Below are 17,687 nucleotides of genomic sequence, written 5' to 3'. Positions count from 1 at the left end.
CAATCATTATAAGGCTCTTTTATGAAATGGGGCATTTTAAATCTCACATTTTTATCTCCATCATAACTTAAATGAATATTAAAACTACAAAAGTTAAATATTGTTGATTTAAAAATTCCAATTGAATTAAAAATGTGAAAAAAACATGTATCTATATACTAGATTTTAAAGAAAATGTATGAAAAATGATGACAATTATAAAATACTAAAAACTTTAAATGTAATCTGCTTTAAATGGGATAAAGAGCAAAATTGACTATATAAAAAATACAATTTATTAGACAAAAAGTAATTAAAAGTATAAAACATCTACAATTCAAAGCTTAATAATAAAATATATATGTGCAGCATTAAATCATATGCTAACATTGAGATATAATGTACTGTGTATAACAATTTATGACTTTTTTTTTCAGATTACTTTAAAATATTTAATCATACCAATTATTAATAATTAAAGGGACAGTAAACCTTAAAAATAATGTTATATAATTTTGCACATAGTGCAGAATTATATAACATTATTTAGGTGCTATAGCCATAAAAGCATTTTTTACCGTTTAATTTGCTAAAATACGGCGCTTTAACAGACCCACTCTCTGCTCTCTGCTGAGCGGGTCTGTTATTTTTAGTCAGCACATCGGGCCAGCTGTATAGTCACAGCCCGGCCCGGCCCGACTGCGCCATAGCACTAAGTGCAGCTCGCTCCTGTCACAGGAGCGAGCTGCACTTAGTCTTATGGCGCGGTCGGGCCGGGCTGTGACTATACAGCTGGCCCGATGCGCTGACTAAAAATAACAGACCCGCTCAGCAGAGAGCAGAGAGCGGGTCTGTTAAAGCGCCGTATTTTAGCAAATTAAACAGTAAAAAATGCTTTTATGGCTATAGCACCTAAATAATGTTATATAATTCTGCACTATGTGCAGAATTATATAACATTATTTTTAAGGTTTACTGTCCCTTTAACTTTAATATATTGTTTTCTGGCTAAAATGTAAGACTTGCAGAGGTCTTTACCAACCAAGGGGATAAATATTGTTTTCTGGAAATGTGCCACTCTTACGTATTGTTTAATGTTACATGTAACAGACCTTGTGGTGATATGTCTACAATACAATATGATACAAATTACAAACTATTTTTCTCTCTTTTAGATAACATGCATCATAATTTTATCCATCTCACAGTCAACAGTCCAAAACATTCCGCAACGCTAGGTAAGTTTATCAAATCTTTAAATCAAGTCATGTAGGGTTGCAGAGACAGAGAATATTTGAGGTCTTATATTGACACATGGGTGACAGAAGGGCAGCAGGCCCTTAGGCCTTCTCTGAGGTGTGGCTGAGAGAGGGACAACATAGCTTTAGGTGGGATCTGAGGTCTGATGTGAATATGTATGGCTGCAGGGGTAAGGGGTGTGGTCTGAAGTGAATAGGTGGCTGTATGTTTAGTAGTGAGATCTGATGTGTGCATGTGGCTCAGTGGGTCTGCAGAGCCATGTGACCTTCTCTGAGATCTAATGTGTGCATGTGACCTGCTCTGAGATCTGATGTGTGCATGTGACCTGCTCTCAGATCTGATGTGTGCATGTGACCTGCACTCAGATCTGATGCGTGCATGTGACCTGCTCTCAGATCTGATATGTGCATCTGACCTGCACTTGTGCAGCTATTATTGCACAGCTCCTTTGCACCTGTAATATCTCCATCCCGAAGATATCATACGGCCATAATGGTTCCGGGGCTAAATACTTCTGGTTCCTCCCTGGTGGTGTCACCCCCTTGAGGGTGTCACCCGGGTGCGGCCAGCACCCCTCTAGTGACGCCACTGCTCAGATATGATGTGTGCATGTGATCTGCTCTTAAATCTAATGTGTGCATGTGACCTGTTCTGAGATCTGATGTGTGCATGTGACCTGTTCTCAGATCTGATATGTGCATGTGCCCTGCTCTCAGATCTTATGTGTGCATGTGACCTATTCTCATATCTGATATGTGCATGTGACATGCTCTCAGATCTGATGTGTGCATGTGACATGTTAAACTGTTAATTTAATTTAACATAGCATACATCCACTGTTTGTAACAGATTATCTGTTCCTGAATGTTTTCAGCAGAAAAGATTATATAGGATTAACCTAGGTTTCAACATGGTGATGCCTATTACTTTTTGGAAATTAATGTACTTTATAAAAACTAAAACATTGAATGTATTATGTCTATTTAATTAAGTGTAAACAGAACAAATCTATTGTTTATCAGGTGCCAGTTATCAGATTTTTAACAAGGTCTGTGCTCCATTGATCTTCTTAATTGAGGCCTACAAGAAATAGTGGTTTGTAGGACCATCAGTTATTTATATATTTATTTATCCATCATTATAAACTGTAAAACAGCATTGCAATATATTTTGATTATTTATTTTACCCCCTTTTACTGTAGTTTAAATCTTAAAATTGTGGATTTTTCAGTCCTGAGAATTAAAAGTGCTTCTCAATTTTATCCTTCCCACTTATCTGTCCATAATTGGTTTTGGCAGAAATGATATGATTATGAACTGAAAAGCAAAGCAATGTTAACAAAAGGACAGTGGCAAATCTTATCTACTCCTAACAAGTCTAGATTGACTCCTCCAAATAAGGCTAGAGGTGTGATGTAGAGATTGACCATCTGTTGTGAAAATGCTTAGGGAAAATAAATATTTATAATGTCCTTTTAATAAGGATATTTGCTGAAGTGCTGTTTTCCGTGACTTTGAACAGGTCCCTTGAGTATGCTATTATCAGCTGCCTTGATTGTGTTTCTAGGCATACTGGGTATTTTTATGTCCTACCCAAAGAAGTGTGGTTGTTGAGAGCTAAAATAACTTTCAAGAAGAATGTTATAGAATAATTTAGTGAATCCTTGTTTTAGTAAGGTAAATTTCTCATGTGACAATGACTCCCAATCTATACTATAATTGCGTTTGTAATGTCCGTCGCCATCGGCAGTTGGGCACGCATCCTCAAAGGAATGTTGGCAGCGCGAGGCAGCCAACAGAATGTTGGCTGCGCGCGCATCAAAAATAATTCACCTGGATGCCGCAAAGCTGCATCCAGGTGGATTCCGAAAATGGCAGGGCGGTGAAAGAATCCACCGGGATGCAGTGATTGGAAACAGAGCATTACAAAAAAAAAAATGCCTGCAATAAGTATGAAAAAAACACCTAACCGCCCGCAATAAGTATTAAAAAAAAAAAAAAGCCATACGAAGTATTAAGAAAAAATAAACTAATCACCCGCACAAAGTATTAAGAAAAAAAACCAACTACCTAATAAAATTATTAACCCCTAAATCCGCAAACCCCAACATCGCAAACTACCTAATACATCTATTAACCCCTAAACTGCCAACCCCCAACAAATTAAACCTAATTTACCTATTAACTCCTACACCGCCAACGCCCACAACGCAAAAAATGAATTTAATGACTAAGCCCCTAACCTAACCTAACCCCCCCTAAATAAACCCCTTAAGTACAATAAAAATAAACTACATTACAATAAAAAATAGAAAACAAAATTACATTACAATAATATAATTAAAGAAAATAAAACACATTATCCAAAATAAAAAATTAAACCTAATCCCTATGAAAATAAAAAAGCCCCCCAAAATAAAAACACCCCCTAATCTAATGCTAAACTACCAATAGCCCTCAAAAGGGCTTTTTGTAGGTCATTGCCCTAAGTTAAATAGCTCTTTTACATTTAAAATAAACACTGCCTTTAAAAGAGCATTCAGCTCTTTTGAGATTTGCCCAAAAAACACCCTAATCTTAAAAAACAAAACCTCCCCAAAAAAAAAAAAAAAACTAACACTACAGCCCCAAATAGGTATTCACGATTTCAAAAGTCAGGCGTAGAAGGTCTTCTTCCAGGCGGGTCCATTATCTTCATCCACAGCAAAGGCGGCGCGGAGTGGAGGTCTGGCGTGATCTTCCCAGAAGTGGAGATCCTCGGCGGCAGTCATCGGCGGCTGTGGCGGTCCTTGGCGGTGGCGGTCCTCGGTGAAGGTGTGGATGTTCCTCTTTATGCGATCGTCCACCGCACACTGAAGAAAGAATTCAAGGTACCCCATATTTATTGGGGTACCATAAATTCCTATTGGTTGAAATTTTCAAAATCAGCCAATAGGATGAGAGCTACTGTAATCGTATTGGCTGATTTGAACAGCCAATAGGATTTCAGTAGCTCTCATTCTATTTGCTGTTTTGAAAAATTCAGTCAATAGGAATGCAAGGTATCCCAAATTGATTGTGGTACCTTGCATTCAATATTCAGTATACCACGGACATCGGATGAAGAGGAGCGTCCATATTGCCGAGGACCACCGCCGCTGAGGACAGCCGCCACCAAGGTTCGCCACATCTGGGAAGACCGCTCCGGACCTCCGCTCCGCACCACCTTCGCTGTGGATGAAGAAGATGGACACGCCTGGAAGAAGACCTTCTCCGCCAGACTTCTGAAACAGTGAGTACCTATTTGGGGCTTTAGTGTTAGTTTTTTTGGGGGGGGGTTATGTTTTTTTAGATTAGGGTTTTTTGGGGGCAAATCTCAAAAGAGCTGAATGCCCTTTTAAGGGCAGTGAAAAAGAGCTGACTGCCCTTTTAAGGACAATGCCCATACAAATGCCCTTTTCAGGGCAATGGGTAGATTAGGTTTATTAGTGTTAGGTTTTTTTATTTTGGGGTGTTTGGTGGGTGGGGGTTTTTACTGTTAGGGGGGACTTTGTTTATTTTTAATGTAAAAGATCTGTTTAACTTAGTGCAATGCCCTACAAAAAAACATAATTTATGTAAGAACTTACCTGATAAATTCATTTCTTTCATATTGGCAAGAGTCCATGAGCTAGTGACGTATTGGATATACAATTCTACCAGGAGAGGCAAAGTTTCCCAAACCTCAAAATACCTATAAATACACCCCTCACCACCTCCACAATTCAGTTTAATGAATAGCCAAGTAGTGGGGTGATAAAGATAGGAGTAAAAAGCATCAACAAAGGAATTTGGAAATAATTGTGCTTTATACAAAAAAATAATAACCACCATAAAAAAGGGATGGGCCTCATGGGCTCTTGCTAATATGAAAGAAATTAATTTATCAGGTAAGTTCTTACATAAATTATGTTTTCTTTCATGTAATTGGCATGAGCTAGTGACATATGGGATAGCAATACCCAAGATGTGAAACTCCACGCAAGAGTCACTAGAGCCATTTTCCGCTCAAGAAAATTAATCCACAACTCAAATATAAGTTTATTCTCATAAATAAAAGGAAAACTTAAATCATAAGCAGAAGAATCAAACTGAAACAGCTGCCTGAAGAACTTTTCTACCAAAAACTGCTTCCGAAGAAGCAAATGCATTGAAACGGTAGAATTTAGTAAATGTATGCAAAGAAGACCAAGTTACTGCTTTGCAAATCTGATCAACTGAAGCTTCATTCTTAAAAGCCCAAGAAGTGGAAACTGATCTAGTAGAATGAGCTGTAATTCTCTGAGGCGGGCTTTACCCGACTCCAAATAAGCTTGATGAATCAAAAACTTTAACCATGATGCCAAAGAAACGGCAGAAGCCTTCTGACCTCTCCTGGAACCAGAAAAGATAACAAATAGACTAGAAGTCTTCCAGAAATCTTTAGTAGCTTGAACATAATATTTCAGAGCTCTCACCACATCCAAAGAATGTAAAGATCTCTCCAAAGAATTCTTAGGATTAGGACACAAAGAAGGGACAACAATTTCTCTATTAATGTTGTTAGAATAAACAACCTTAGGTAAGAATTTAAATGAAGTCCGCAAAACTGCCTTATCCTGATGAAAAATCAGAAAAGGAGATTCATAAGAGAGTAGATAATTCAGAAACTCTTCTAGCAGAAGAGATGGCCAAAAGGAACAACACTTTCCAAGAAAGTAGTTTAATGTCCAAAGAATGCATAAGCTCAAATGGAGGAGCCTGTAAAGCCTTCAAAACCAAATTAAGACTCCAAGGAGGAGAGATTGATTTAATGACAGGCTTGATATGAATTAAAGCCTGTAAAAAACAGTGAATATCATGAAGTTTAGCAATTTTTCTGTGGAATAAAACAGAAAGAGCAGAGATTTGTCCTTTCAAGGAACTTGCAGACAAACCTTTATCCAAACCATTCTGAAGAAACTGTAAAATTCTAGGAATTCTAAAAGAATGCCAGGAGAATTTATGAGAACACCATGAAATGTAAGTTTTCCAAACTCAATAATAAATCTTTCTAGAAACAGATTTATGAGCCTGTAACATAGTATTAATCACTGAATTAGAGAAACCTCTATGACTAAGCACTAGGCATTCAATTTCCATACCTTAAAATTTAATGATTTGAGATCCTGATGGAAAAACGGACCTTGAGACAGAAGGTACGGTCTTAATGGAAGTGGCCAAGGTTGGCAACTGGACATCCGAACAAGATCCGCATACCAAAACCTGTGAGGCCATGCTGGAGCCACCAGCAACACAAACGATTGTTCCATGATGATTTTGGAGATCACACTTGGAAGAAGAACTAGAGGCGGGAAAATATAAGCAGGTTGATAACACCAAGGAAGTGTAAACACATCCACTGCTTCCGCCTGAGGATCCCAGGATTGATGATTGACATATGCCACAGTTGTGATATTGTCTGTCTGAAAACAAATGAATGATTCTCTCTTCAATAGAGGCCAAAACTGAAGAGCCCTGAAAATCGCACTGAGTTCCAAAATATTTATTGGTAATCTCGCCTCTTGAGATTTCCAAATCCCCTGTGTTGTCAGAGATCCCTAGACAGCTCCCCAACCTGAAAGACTCACATTTGTTGTGATCACAATCCAGGTTGGAGAACGAAAGAGGCCCCTAGAACAATACAATGGTGATCTAACCATCAAGTCAGAGATAGTCGAACATTGGGATTTAAGGATATTAATTGTGATATCCTTATATAATCCCTGCACCATTGGTTCAGCATACAAAACTGGAGAGGTCTCATATGAAAACGAGCAAAGGGGATCGCGTCCGATGCTGCAGTCATGAGACCTAAAACTTCCATGCACATAGCTACTGAAGGGAATGACTGAGACTGAAGGTTCCGACAGGCTGCAACCAATTTCAAACGTCTCTTGTCCATTAGAGACAAATTCATGGACACTGAATCTATCTGAAAACCTGAAAAGGTTACCCTTGTCTGAGGAATAAAAGAACTTTTTGATAAATTGCTCCTCCAACCATGTTTTTGAAGAAACAACACTAGTTGATTTATGTGAGATTCTGCAGAACGTAAAGACTGAGCAAGTACCAAGATATCGTCCAAATAAGGAAACACCGCAATACCCGCTCTCTGATTACAGAGAGTAGGGCACCGAGAACCTTTGAAAAGATTTTTGGAGCTGTCGCTAGGCCAAAATGAAGAGCAACAAATTGGTAATGCTTGTCTAGAAAAGAGAATCTCAGGAACTGATAGTGATCTGGATGAATCGGAATATAAAGATATGCATCCTGTAAGTCTATTGTGGACATATAATGCCCTTGCTGAACAAAAGGCAGAATAGTCCTTATAGTCACCATTTTGAAAGTTGGTACTCTTACATATTGATTCAAAAATTTTAGATAAAAACTGGTCTGAATGAATTTTCTTTCTTTGGGACAATTAATAGATTTGAATAAAACCCCAGAGCCTGTTCCTGAAACAGAACTGGCATGAATACCCCTGATAACTCCAGATCTAAAACACACTTTAGGAAAGCCTTAGCCTTTACTGGGTTTGCAGGGATGCGTGAGAGAAAAAATCTTCTCACAGGCGGTCTTACTCTGAATCCTATTCTGTACCCCTGAGAGACAATACTCTGAATCCATTGATTTTGGACCAAATTGGTCCAAACATCCTTGAAATATCTTAATCTGCCCCCTACCAGCTGAGCTGGAATGAGGGCCGCACCTTCATGCGGACTTGGGGGCTGGCTTTGATCTCTTAAATGGCTTGGATTTGTTCCAATTTGAGGAAGGCTTCCAATTGGAAACAGATTCCTTGGGGGAGGGATTAGATTTCTGTTCCTTATTTTGTTGAAAAGGAACGAAAACGGTTAGAAGCTTTAGATTTACCCTTAGGTCTTTTATCCTGAGGCAAAAAAAACTCCCTTCCCCCCAGTGACAGTTGAAATTATTGAATCCAACTGAGAACCAAATAACTTATTACCTTGGAAAGAAAGAGATAGCAATCTGGACTTAGAAGTCATGTCAGCTTTCCAAGATTTAAGCCACAAAGCTCTTCTAGCTAAAATAGCTAAACACATAGATTTAACATCAATTTTGATGATATCAAAAATGGCATCACAAATAAAATTATTAGCATGTTGAATCAAGTTAACAATGCTAGACAAATCATGATCCAATACTTGTTGCGCTAAAGTTTCCAACCAAAAAGTAGAATCAGCTGCAACATCAGCCAAAGAAATTGCAGGCCTGAGAAGATGACCTGAATATAAATAGGCTTTCCTTAGATAAGATTCAAGTTTTCTATCTAAAGGATCTTTAAAAGAAGTACTATCTTCTGTAGGAATAGTAGTACGTTTAGCAAGAGTACAGATAGCCCCATCAACTTTGGGGATCTTTTACCAAAACTCTAAAGTAACTGCTGGCAAAGGATACCATTTTTTAAACCTTGAAGAAGGAATAAAAGAAGTACTAGGCCTATTCCATTCCTTAGAAATCATATCAGAAATAGCGTCAGGAACTGGAAAAACCTCTGGAATAACCACAGGAGCTTTATAAACAGAATTTAAACGTTTACTAGTTTTAATATCAAGAGGACTAGTTTCCTCCATAGCCAATGTAATCAACACTTCTTTTAACAAAGAACGAATATACTCCATTTTAAATAAATAAGAAGATTTGTCAGTGTCAATATCTGAGGCAGGATCTTCTGAACCAGATAGATCCTCATCAGAGAAGGATAATTCAGCATGTTGCCGGTCATTTGAAATTTCATCAACTTTATGAGAAGTTTTAAAAGACCTTTTACGTTTATTAGAAGGCGGGATGGCAGACAAAGCCTTCTGAATGGAATTAGAAATAAATTCTTTTAAATTTACAGGTATATCTTGTGCATTAAATATTGATGGAACAGCAATGGGTAATGAACTACTACTGATGGATACATTCTCTGCATGTAAAAGTTTATCATGACAACTGTTACAAACCACAGCAGGAGATAAAACCTCCACAAGTTTACAACAAATGTACTTAGCTTTGGTAGAACTGTTATCAGGCAGCAGGGTTCCAACAGTGATTTCTGAGACAGGATCAGATTGAGACATCTTGCAAATGTAAGAGAAAAAAACAACATATAAAGCAAAATTATCAATGTCCTTATATGGCAGTTTCAGGAATGGGAAAAAATGCAAACAGCATAGCCCTCTGATAGAGAAAAAAGGCAAGAGGCATATAGGAATGGGGTCTTAAATAATGAAAGTATTTGGTGGCAAGTATGACGCACAACAAACAGAAAAAAAAAATTTTGGCACCAAGAACGTCCAGAAATGACACACTCGTGTCACAGATGACGCAACCTTGTGAAGGACTCGGCGTCGACTATGACGCCGAAAATTATGAATTTGCGTCAACCAACGTAACTTTGCGCCAAAAAAATCTTGCATCAAGAATGACACAATAAACTTTGGCATTTTGCGCCCTTGCGAGCCTAATTCTGCCCGCAAATTTAAAAGACAGTCAATTTGAAAAAGAGACTAAACTCCAGGTAAGAAATACATTTTCCTAAAAAAAAACATTTCCCAGATATGAAAATGACAGTCTGCAAAAGGAAATATAGTGAATACCTGAATCATGGCAAATATAAGTACAATACATATACTGTATTTAGAACTTTATATAAATACATAAAGTGCCAAACCATAGCTGAGAGTGTCTTAAAGGGACATTATACACTCATTTTTTCTTTGCATAAATGTTTTGTAGATGATCTATTTATATAGCCCATAAAGTTTTTTGTTTTTTTTAAATGTATAGTTTTGCTTATTTTTAAATAACATTGCTCTGATTTTCAGACTCCTAACCAAGCCCCAAAGTGTTATGAGAATACCGTCAGCTACCTACTCCAGCTTGCTCCTGTTTGTGTAAAGGGTCTTTTCATATGCAAAAGAAGGGGGAGGGGGGAGTGTCTTATTTCGCACTTGCAGTGGGCTTTCCAACTACCTTTTCAACAGAGCTAAACTGAGAGCTTCTAAGTAACTTTTTAAACAGTTTTATACTGGATTTTTATATCAGTATCTGTGCATATACTTCTTTATAGTAGTATCTATTACATGCAGTTATATGAAAATGAGTGTATACTGTTCCTTTAAGTAATGAAAACAAACTTACCAAAAGACACCCATCCACATATAGCAGATAGCCAAACCAGTACTGAAACGGTTATCAGTAGAGGTAATATGAGAGTATATCGTCGATCTGAAAAGGGAGGTAGGAGATGAATCTCTACGACCGATAACAGAGAACCTATGAAATAGATCCCCCATGAGGAAAACCATTGCATTCAATAGGTGATACTCCCTTCAAATCCCTCTGACATTCACTGTACTCTGAGAGAAATCGGGCTTCAAAATGCTGAGAAGCGCATCTTAACGTAGAAATCTTAGCACAAACTTACTTTACCACCTCCATAGGAGGCAACGTTTGTAAAACTGAATTGTGGGTGTGGTGAGGGGTGTATTTATAGGCATTTTGAGATTTGGGAAACGTTGCCCCTCCAGGTAAGATTGTATATCCTATATGTCACTAGCTTATGGACTCTTGCCAATTACATGAAAGAAAGCCCTTTTAAGGGCTATTGGTAGTTTAGTATTAGATTATGGGGTGGTTTTATTTTGGAGGGGATTTTTTATTTTTATAGGGGTATTAGCTTAGGTTTAATTTTATTATTTTTGATAGCTTTGTTTATTTTTTTCTGTATTTCTATTTTTTATTTTTTGTAGCTTAGGGGGTTGTATTTACAACACATAGATTGCCCTCTGGGCTTGCTTATCAACTAATACTCAATTGTCAATAGTATTGTAATGAGTTAACTTACAACAAATAAATTGCCAGTGAACTCAATGGGAGCTGGAATACAATTCCACAATAATCATTGGGGGAAGATAATATGGACTATTGTTCAATATCTTTATATATTTATAATGTTGTATGGACTTTATCTGAGAAAACATTGTAAAAAGTTATGGTATTCAATGGAGCTGATTTATCAAGAATCAATATTTCTCACTGTATATACATCAGCCCTATAGAGATATGTATAACATTTATAGTACACCTCCACATCTCTATTAATGGAGCTTGTTTTCATTTTATAGATGTTTCCAACCTAAAGCCTTTTGAGATATCTTTAGGAATATTGCCCTTATGCCCTTAAGCAGTATGACCATGACCAGAATGTGGTCTCAGTAATGTCTTCAGGGCAGTAGTCTCACAGGCAACATTGCTATAAGAGGGGTGAACTCGCACTAGCCCTTTGTACACCAGGCAGAGCTGCAGTGCATTGCTTAACTGAACCCCAACACTAAACCCTAACCCATTAACTCTAGCTCTAAACCCAACCTTAAACCTAATCCCTAACCTCAACCCAACCCTGACCTCTAACATCAATCATAATCCTAATCCTAAACCCAATCCTAACCTCAGTCCTTAACCTTAACAGTGACCCTAGCCCAAAATTTAGCTCAAAGCCTAACCTTAATCTCTGATACTATAATCCTAACCATAGTTCAGTTTTAGCAAAAACCTATGATATGCAGAAGCCTCTGCAGTGACACACAACCCCAGGGTCAGAAACACTGCAGGCAGGGCTGGACAGGTCTACTGGGAAACAGGAACATTTCCTGGTGGGCTGCGCAACTGCAGCAGCTGGGGACCGTAACCTAGCAGTGTGGGGCTGTGTGAACACCAGGTCGGTACTTACTGCAAATCTTTGCATGGCAATTGTGCGCCGTCTGCATTTTTTGGCTGGCTGCTTGAGGTTTACTTATACTGTAAAAAAAATCCCCTTAGAGAGTGCCTCTTAGAATTTCTAAGGACCCAAGTCTCTAAGTGAATTTTTTTTACAGTCTTTGTGGGTGGGAAAATAGAGCTATGCGCTCCGCATAGGCTGCTTCCATCTCCATTCAATATTTTCTGCAGCTTTTAGTCAGAGTCAGAGGGACCTTCCTACTCAGAGCAGGCTGCAGAGGGGAGTGGCCTAAGATGCACCCACAATTTTTTTACCTTTTTCACCAATTCACCGATACTGGGGACACTGAGTGCTAAAACATTTGATGGGACTTTGGAGCCAATGTTATGGTTTATTTACTTTAAAATAAAAACGGAAATATAATTTATAAACCTGGCCAGGAGCCATGTCTCCATTTAGCATCTGCAATATTATTAAGCATTTTTAAGTATATATATTTCTGGAAATATCAAGATAACATACATAAGGTTGCCCTAGTCAAAAAGGATGATCATCCTGGAGTCGTTCTAAAGAAATTGATGACTACAGACTAGTCATCAGAAGCCATCCTGAAGTATGCCCCCAGGCCAAAATATTTAATTGAGATGACTTTAGAGTCATTTACTGGATGTTCATGCTTGTCAACTAATCAGTAGGGTAATCTGCTAATCATTCTGAAGTAATCACCCAGAATTTCTTACCTTAGCTGATGACTTTACAAGCCTGATGACGTCTGATGATGTGTCAATAACTTTTTAAGTAGATTGATGATCATCAAAAGACTCCAGCATGGTCTCTAAAGTAAGCCTGTGTGTCTTGGGTGGTGTGTGATATAGCACTGTTTTGGTTTTGTTGCCTAGAAACCATTTTTGGCACTTTTTTTGATTGTGTGTTTTTTTATGTATGTATGTGCATTTGCGTATGTGTGTGTGGGGGCATATGTGTATGCGTGTGTGCATATGTATGTATGTGCGCGTTCATGTGTATGCGTGTGTGCATATGTATATATGTGTACATGTATGTGTGTGTGCTTACGTGGGTATTTTTTTCTCACTGCTGTCTACTTTTTGATTGAAGCTTTATAAAACCCCAAAACAAAAGTTTCATTTGCAGATCACTGTGTTCAGTTTCAGTTTGCTTATGTGTCTTGTATTTATTTATCTACACATAAAAAAAGCAGTTAAAGGGATGAAACACAAACATTTTCTTTCATGAATCTGATAGATCATAACATTTTTCAATTTACTTTTATTATTACATTTGCTTAGTTATCTTGGTATCCTTTGTTGGTATCCTTTGTTGAATGAGTAGTAATGAACCTCTGGGAGCTAGCTGAACACTAGACATGGGCATTCTGCTGCTTTATTAGCTACCAAATGCGGAAGAAGGTGGCCCCTTGTTGACTTTGGCTCTTTTTAGTGCCTCATTTATGCTTCTGAAAGATAACCACACTAAAATCTGTGCAAATCCCGATATTAGTGTGGTGATTTTTCACAAGCACAAATCCAGCTCCGAAAAGAGACTCTGAACACATTGGGCGAACCAATGGCAAGAGGAATATATGTGCAACCAGCAATCACTAGCTAGCTTCTAGGAGTTCATTGATGCTTTTGAGCATACCTTGGTATGCTTTTCAACAAATGATACAAAGAGAATGAAGCAAAACAGATAACAGAAGTAAATTGGAAAGTTTTTTTTAAATTGCATGTTCTATTCGAATCATGAAAGTTTAATTTTGACTTTAGAGAATCTTTCATTTGCGCCACTTGGTTTAGACAGTTATGTGCAGTTCATTTTATTAAAAAAAGAAAAACAAAGAACTAATTTTCCCTGCTTAATATGGCGTTGACACTTTGAGATAAATAAATTGGTTTCCTGTTGCAGTTTGGGCACTCAGGTTCAAAAATGTTCATCACTGCCCTAGACTTACCTGATATTGAGATTTTTAACCATGCCATTTTTAGCATGCAGTGACAATATCTTGGTGAGCACTAGATCTCCGCCCAATAGAACATGGCATATAAAAGATCTACTGTATGTCTGCAACATCCTAGCTCTACTACTGGATCATTTCTGTCTTCACACGTATATCTATGTATGTATGTATGTATATATATATATATATATACAGTATATACAGTGTATATATATATATATATATATATATATAATAAAAATAAATCAAATAAGCAACATATTATAAGTAAATAAAATACTTTTACATTCATTAATATAATAACAATTTTTAATACTGACCTTACAAGTACAAAAAATAATGTTTTTCCATATAAATATGTTGACACCCTGCTAGATAGACCATAACAAAGACATTTTTATTTAAAAAAAGACTTTCTACCAGAGTGTAAAAGCTTCGACATAATTTTCAGCTATTTGCTAATTTTTTTGTGGTTTGCCTAATTAGAAAGTAGCCTATGCTGATTTGAGACAATTATTCTGTGAATTACACATCTACTTGAAGGGACACTAAACCCATTTTTTTTCTTTCATGATTCAGATAGAGCATGCAATTTTAAGCAACTTTCTTATTTACTCCTATTATTAAAAAAATATTTGTTCTCTTGCTATCTTTATTTAAAAAAGAAGGCATCTAAGCTAAGGAGCCAGCCAATTTTTGGTTCAGGACCCTGGACAGCACTTTTTTTTATTGCTGGCTGCATTTAGCCACCAATCAGCAAGCACAACCCAGGTTGTGAATCAAAAATGGGCCGGCTTCTAAACTTACATTCTTGCTTTTCAAATAAAGATAGCAAGAGAATGAAGAGAAATTGATAATAGGAGTAAATTAGAAAGTTTCTTAAAATTGCATGCTCTATCTGAATCATGAAAGAAAAACATTGGGTTCAGTGTCCCTTTAAGATCTTTACAAGTATAAGAATTATCTATACAGATACCATTATATGTCACTTAAATAAATTGATGTACCCTACTCATTTTATTATATGAAGATAATGATATAAATATTTTACTTTTGACAAATACAAATATATCCTTCTTCCTCTCTTCCTTTATCTACTCTATAGATTACTGCCTTTTTAACTGAATTCCTTCTTTGATCTGCTTGTTTTCTAGACTGTAGAATGAATAATATTCAACTTCCAACTTCTGCTACAAAATACAACACTCTGTCTTTCTCTCGCTCGTTTCATAATCTTTCACACTTGCCGCCATCATATGAATCTGCCATCAAATCTGACATCAGCAGGTACTCATCGCTCAAAAGGCTGGGTAAGTTATCTCTGAAACCTCTCCCTGTATATGTGAGATAATCATAGATTTTATGGTCTTCAGGTAGCATGGCACCCTAATCTTTCTGTATGTGTCTACTTTTAAAAAAATTATAATAATTACAAAAAGTAATTTTTATGTATGAATTGTATGTATGTATGTATGTGTATTTATATATTTTTATATATATATATATATATATATATATATATATATACAGTATATATGCAGACACACAGATACACACACACATATATATATATATTTACACACACACACGCATATATATAAAATGATGTAGAGATAGATAGAGCACTCACTGGATTTTCAAAACAAATTAAAACCACCTTTAATTGATTCAATTAAAATCCATAGAGATAGCAGTATATATATATATATATATATATATATATATATATATATATATATACACAGACAGACATATATATATATCAACAATTCAGCGCAGGATTGCAAAAGCCCTAGCATGCAACATAAATATTTTAAAAGAATATAAGACTATGATTTAATTAGGAAATAATCAATTTAATTTTTTTTTTATTTTTTTTTTACTGTTCATTATTTTGTGTTTAATGGTTTATGATAGTACAATAGCATGAGTAGGTAACTTTACATTAAAAATATAATATAGTCCAGAACTGCAGAAATGACAATATCACTCCTAGCTAACACTATAGGAATCTAATTGGGCAGAACTAATAAACAATGTATAATAATGCCTGGTAGTTGCAAAGAAAATAAGAGAAAACTAGCTCAGTTTTTTATAGACTTATTTATTACTTACTCCCCCAATAACATAAAGCTGTGAGGTGAAAAAATCCCCAGCTAAAAAATTGAGGTCACTTGTTGACCTCCAGATATAAAGCCTAAACATAGAGGGGGAATTATAGGGGATATAAAACTTTTGGGCCCTTGTTAATATATAAATGCTATTAAGAAAATAATATATATATATATATATATATATATATATATATATATATATATATATATATATATATATATATATTACAAAGGGATATCATGGATATCAATTTGATGGGACTGATGGATATCAATTTGAAAAGACTGTCAGGAAGTACACAGTCTCTGATTAGAAGAATTACACAATATGCAATATTATTTCTAAACTACCTTCAAATGAAACGTAAAAAGTTGAAATAGAACAAAGTGCCAAATAACTTTATTTACTGCTCGGGAGGGAAGTTCTGAATGCAAGATGACCGCATTATATTCAGACAAGAACAACTTTTTAGTATTGCTTAGTAATCTTAGTAATCTCTTAGTAATCTAGCGTGTTGACAGAGCTTGGGGGTCCATAACAGATTTTTTTTTTTTTTAAATAGTGTGGACCGTTAGGCATTAGCAGGCCACTACTGACTGCTCTACAGTCTATGAGCAAGCTTGACCTAGGACACTAAGGGGGCTATGACCTTATAGTGCAAGAATACACTAGGAAAACCCTGCTCATTCTACCCTCTTGGCCACTGACGGCAAGAAAAGAGCACAGATCTCCAGCGGGTTAAGGTTGTGAGGTATTAATTGTGCACGTAAAAATTATATATATATATACTGTATATATACTGTTCATATATATATATATATATATATATATACATATAGATATATAATTTTTATGTGCACTCCCAGTGAAATATGTCAGACCTCAACAAGTTTATGAACATTAAGCTGAACTATGATGATAATACTTATAACAATACTTCTGGTACCCTGAAAATATGAGAGCTATGGGGGGGTTGAGGCAATAACAGAGCCCAATGTATAGAACAATTATGGTTTAAGTGAACAGACGAGGGCTCTAGAGAAACTAAAATTTAATGAAAGGGCATAAATATTTCCCTTTAGAAACAAACAAACAATAAAAGAGGCTATACTAGGTAAAATATAAAAGCTATCTCGATGCCTGTGCCTCATATCTATGGACTAGTCTAACTACCCTATTAAACTACGGCATTTGTGGACTAAATAATTATTTTCTATAGCACAACATAAAACATGTAATGAGAAGTTAAAACAGAGTGTACAGCTATCTGAAAGCAGCCCCTATAATATTAAGTGCATGAGAAATACTGTAGCGATCAGTAAAATATCAATGCAGTAAAAAGTGAGATAAACAGAACCTATAAGTAGGTTTAATAGAAATGCAAACAATGAAGTCCCATGATAACGCTAATCCTAAACAACTAAGTACTTGCTCCGGAGTTGTAAGGATGATGTCATATTTGTAATGCTTGAACAGGAGAACTTATAGACTTATATATAAGTTATGCATATAAGTCTAGAAGCTCTCAGTAATAAAAAGTCTCTCTTGGTTCTAAGGGATTTTGTGGCTATAGTCGGCTGCAAAAAACAA

General features: G+C 36.2%; 1 protein-coding gene across 1 annotated transcript in view; it reads left to right on the top strand.

The window, feature by feature from the left end:
* Nucleotides 1–17,687, top strand: part of SHISA7 (shisa family member 7) — a 167,053-nt gene that overhangs the window by 89,877 nt on the left and 59,489 nt on the right. Inside the window, exons 3-5 of the mRNA XM_053689921.1 lie at nucleotides 1,155–1,217; nucleotides 15,137–15,292; nucleotides 16,832–16,834. Of these exons, the coding sequence (XP_053545896.1) occupies nucleotides 1,155–1,217; nucleotides 15,137–15,292; nucleotides 16,832–16,834 (222 nt within the window). The remainder of the gene's footprint in view (nucleotides 1–1,154; nucleotides 1,218–15,136; nucleotides 15,293–16,831; nucleotides 16,835–17,687) is intronic.

Source organism: Bombina bombina, chromosome 8, assembly GCF_027579735.1.
Source record: "Bombina bombina isolate aBomBom1 chromosome 8, aBomBom1.pri, whole genome shotgun sequence".
Lineage (NCBI taxonomy): Eukaryota > Metazoa > Chordata > Amphibia > Anura > Bombinatoridae > Bombina > Bombina bombina.
This window is presented reverse-complemented; position numbering and strand designations above follow the sequence as displayed.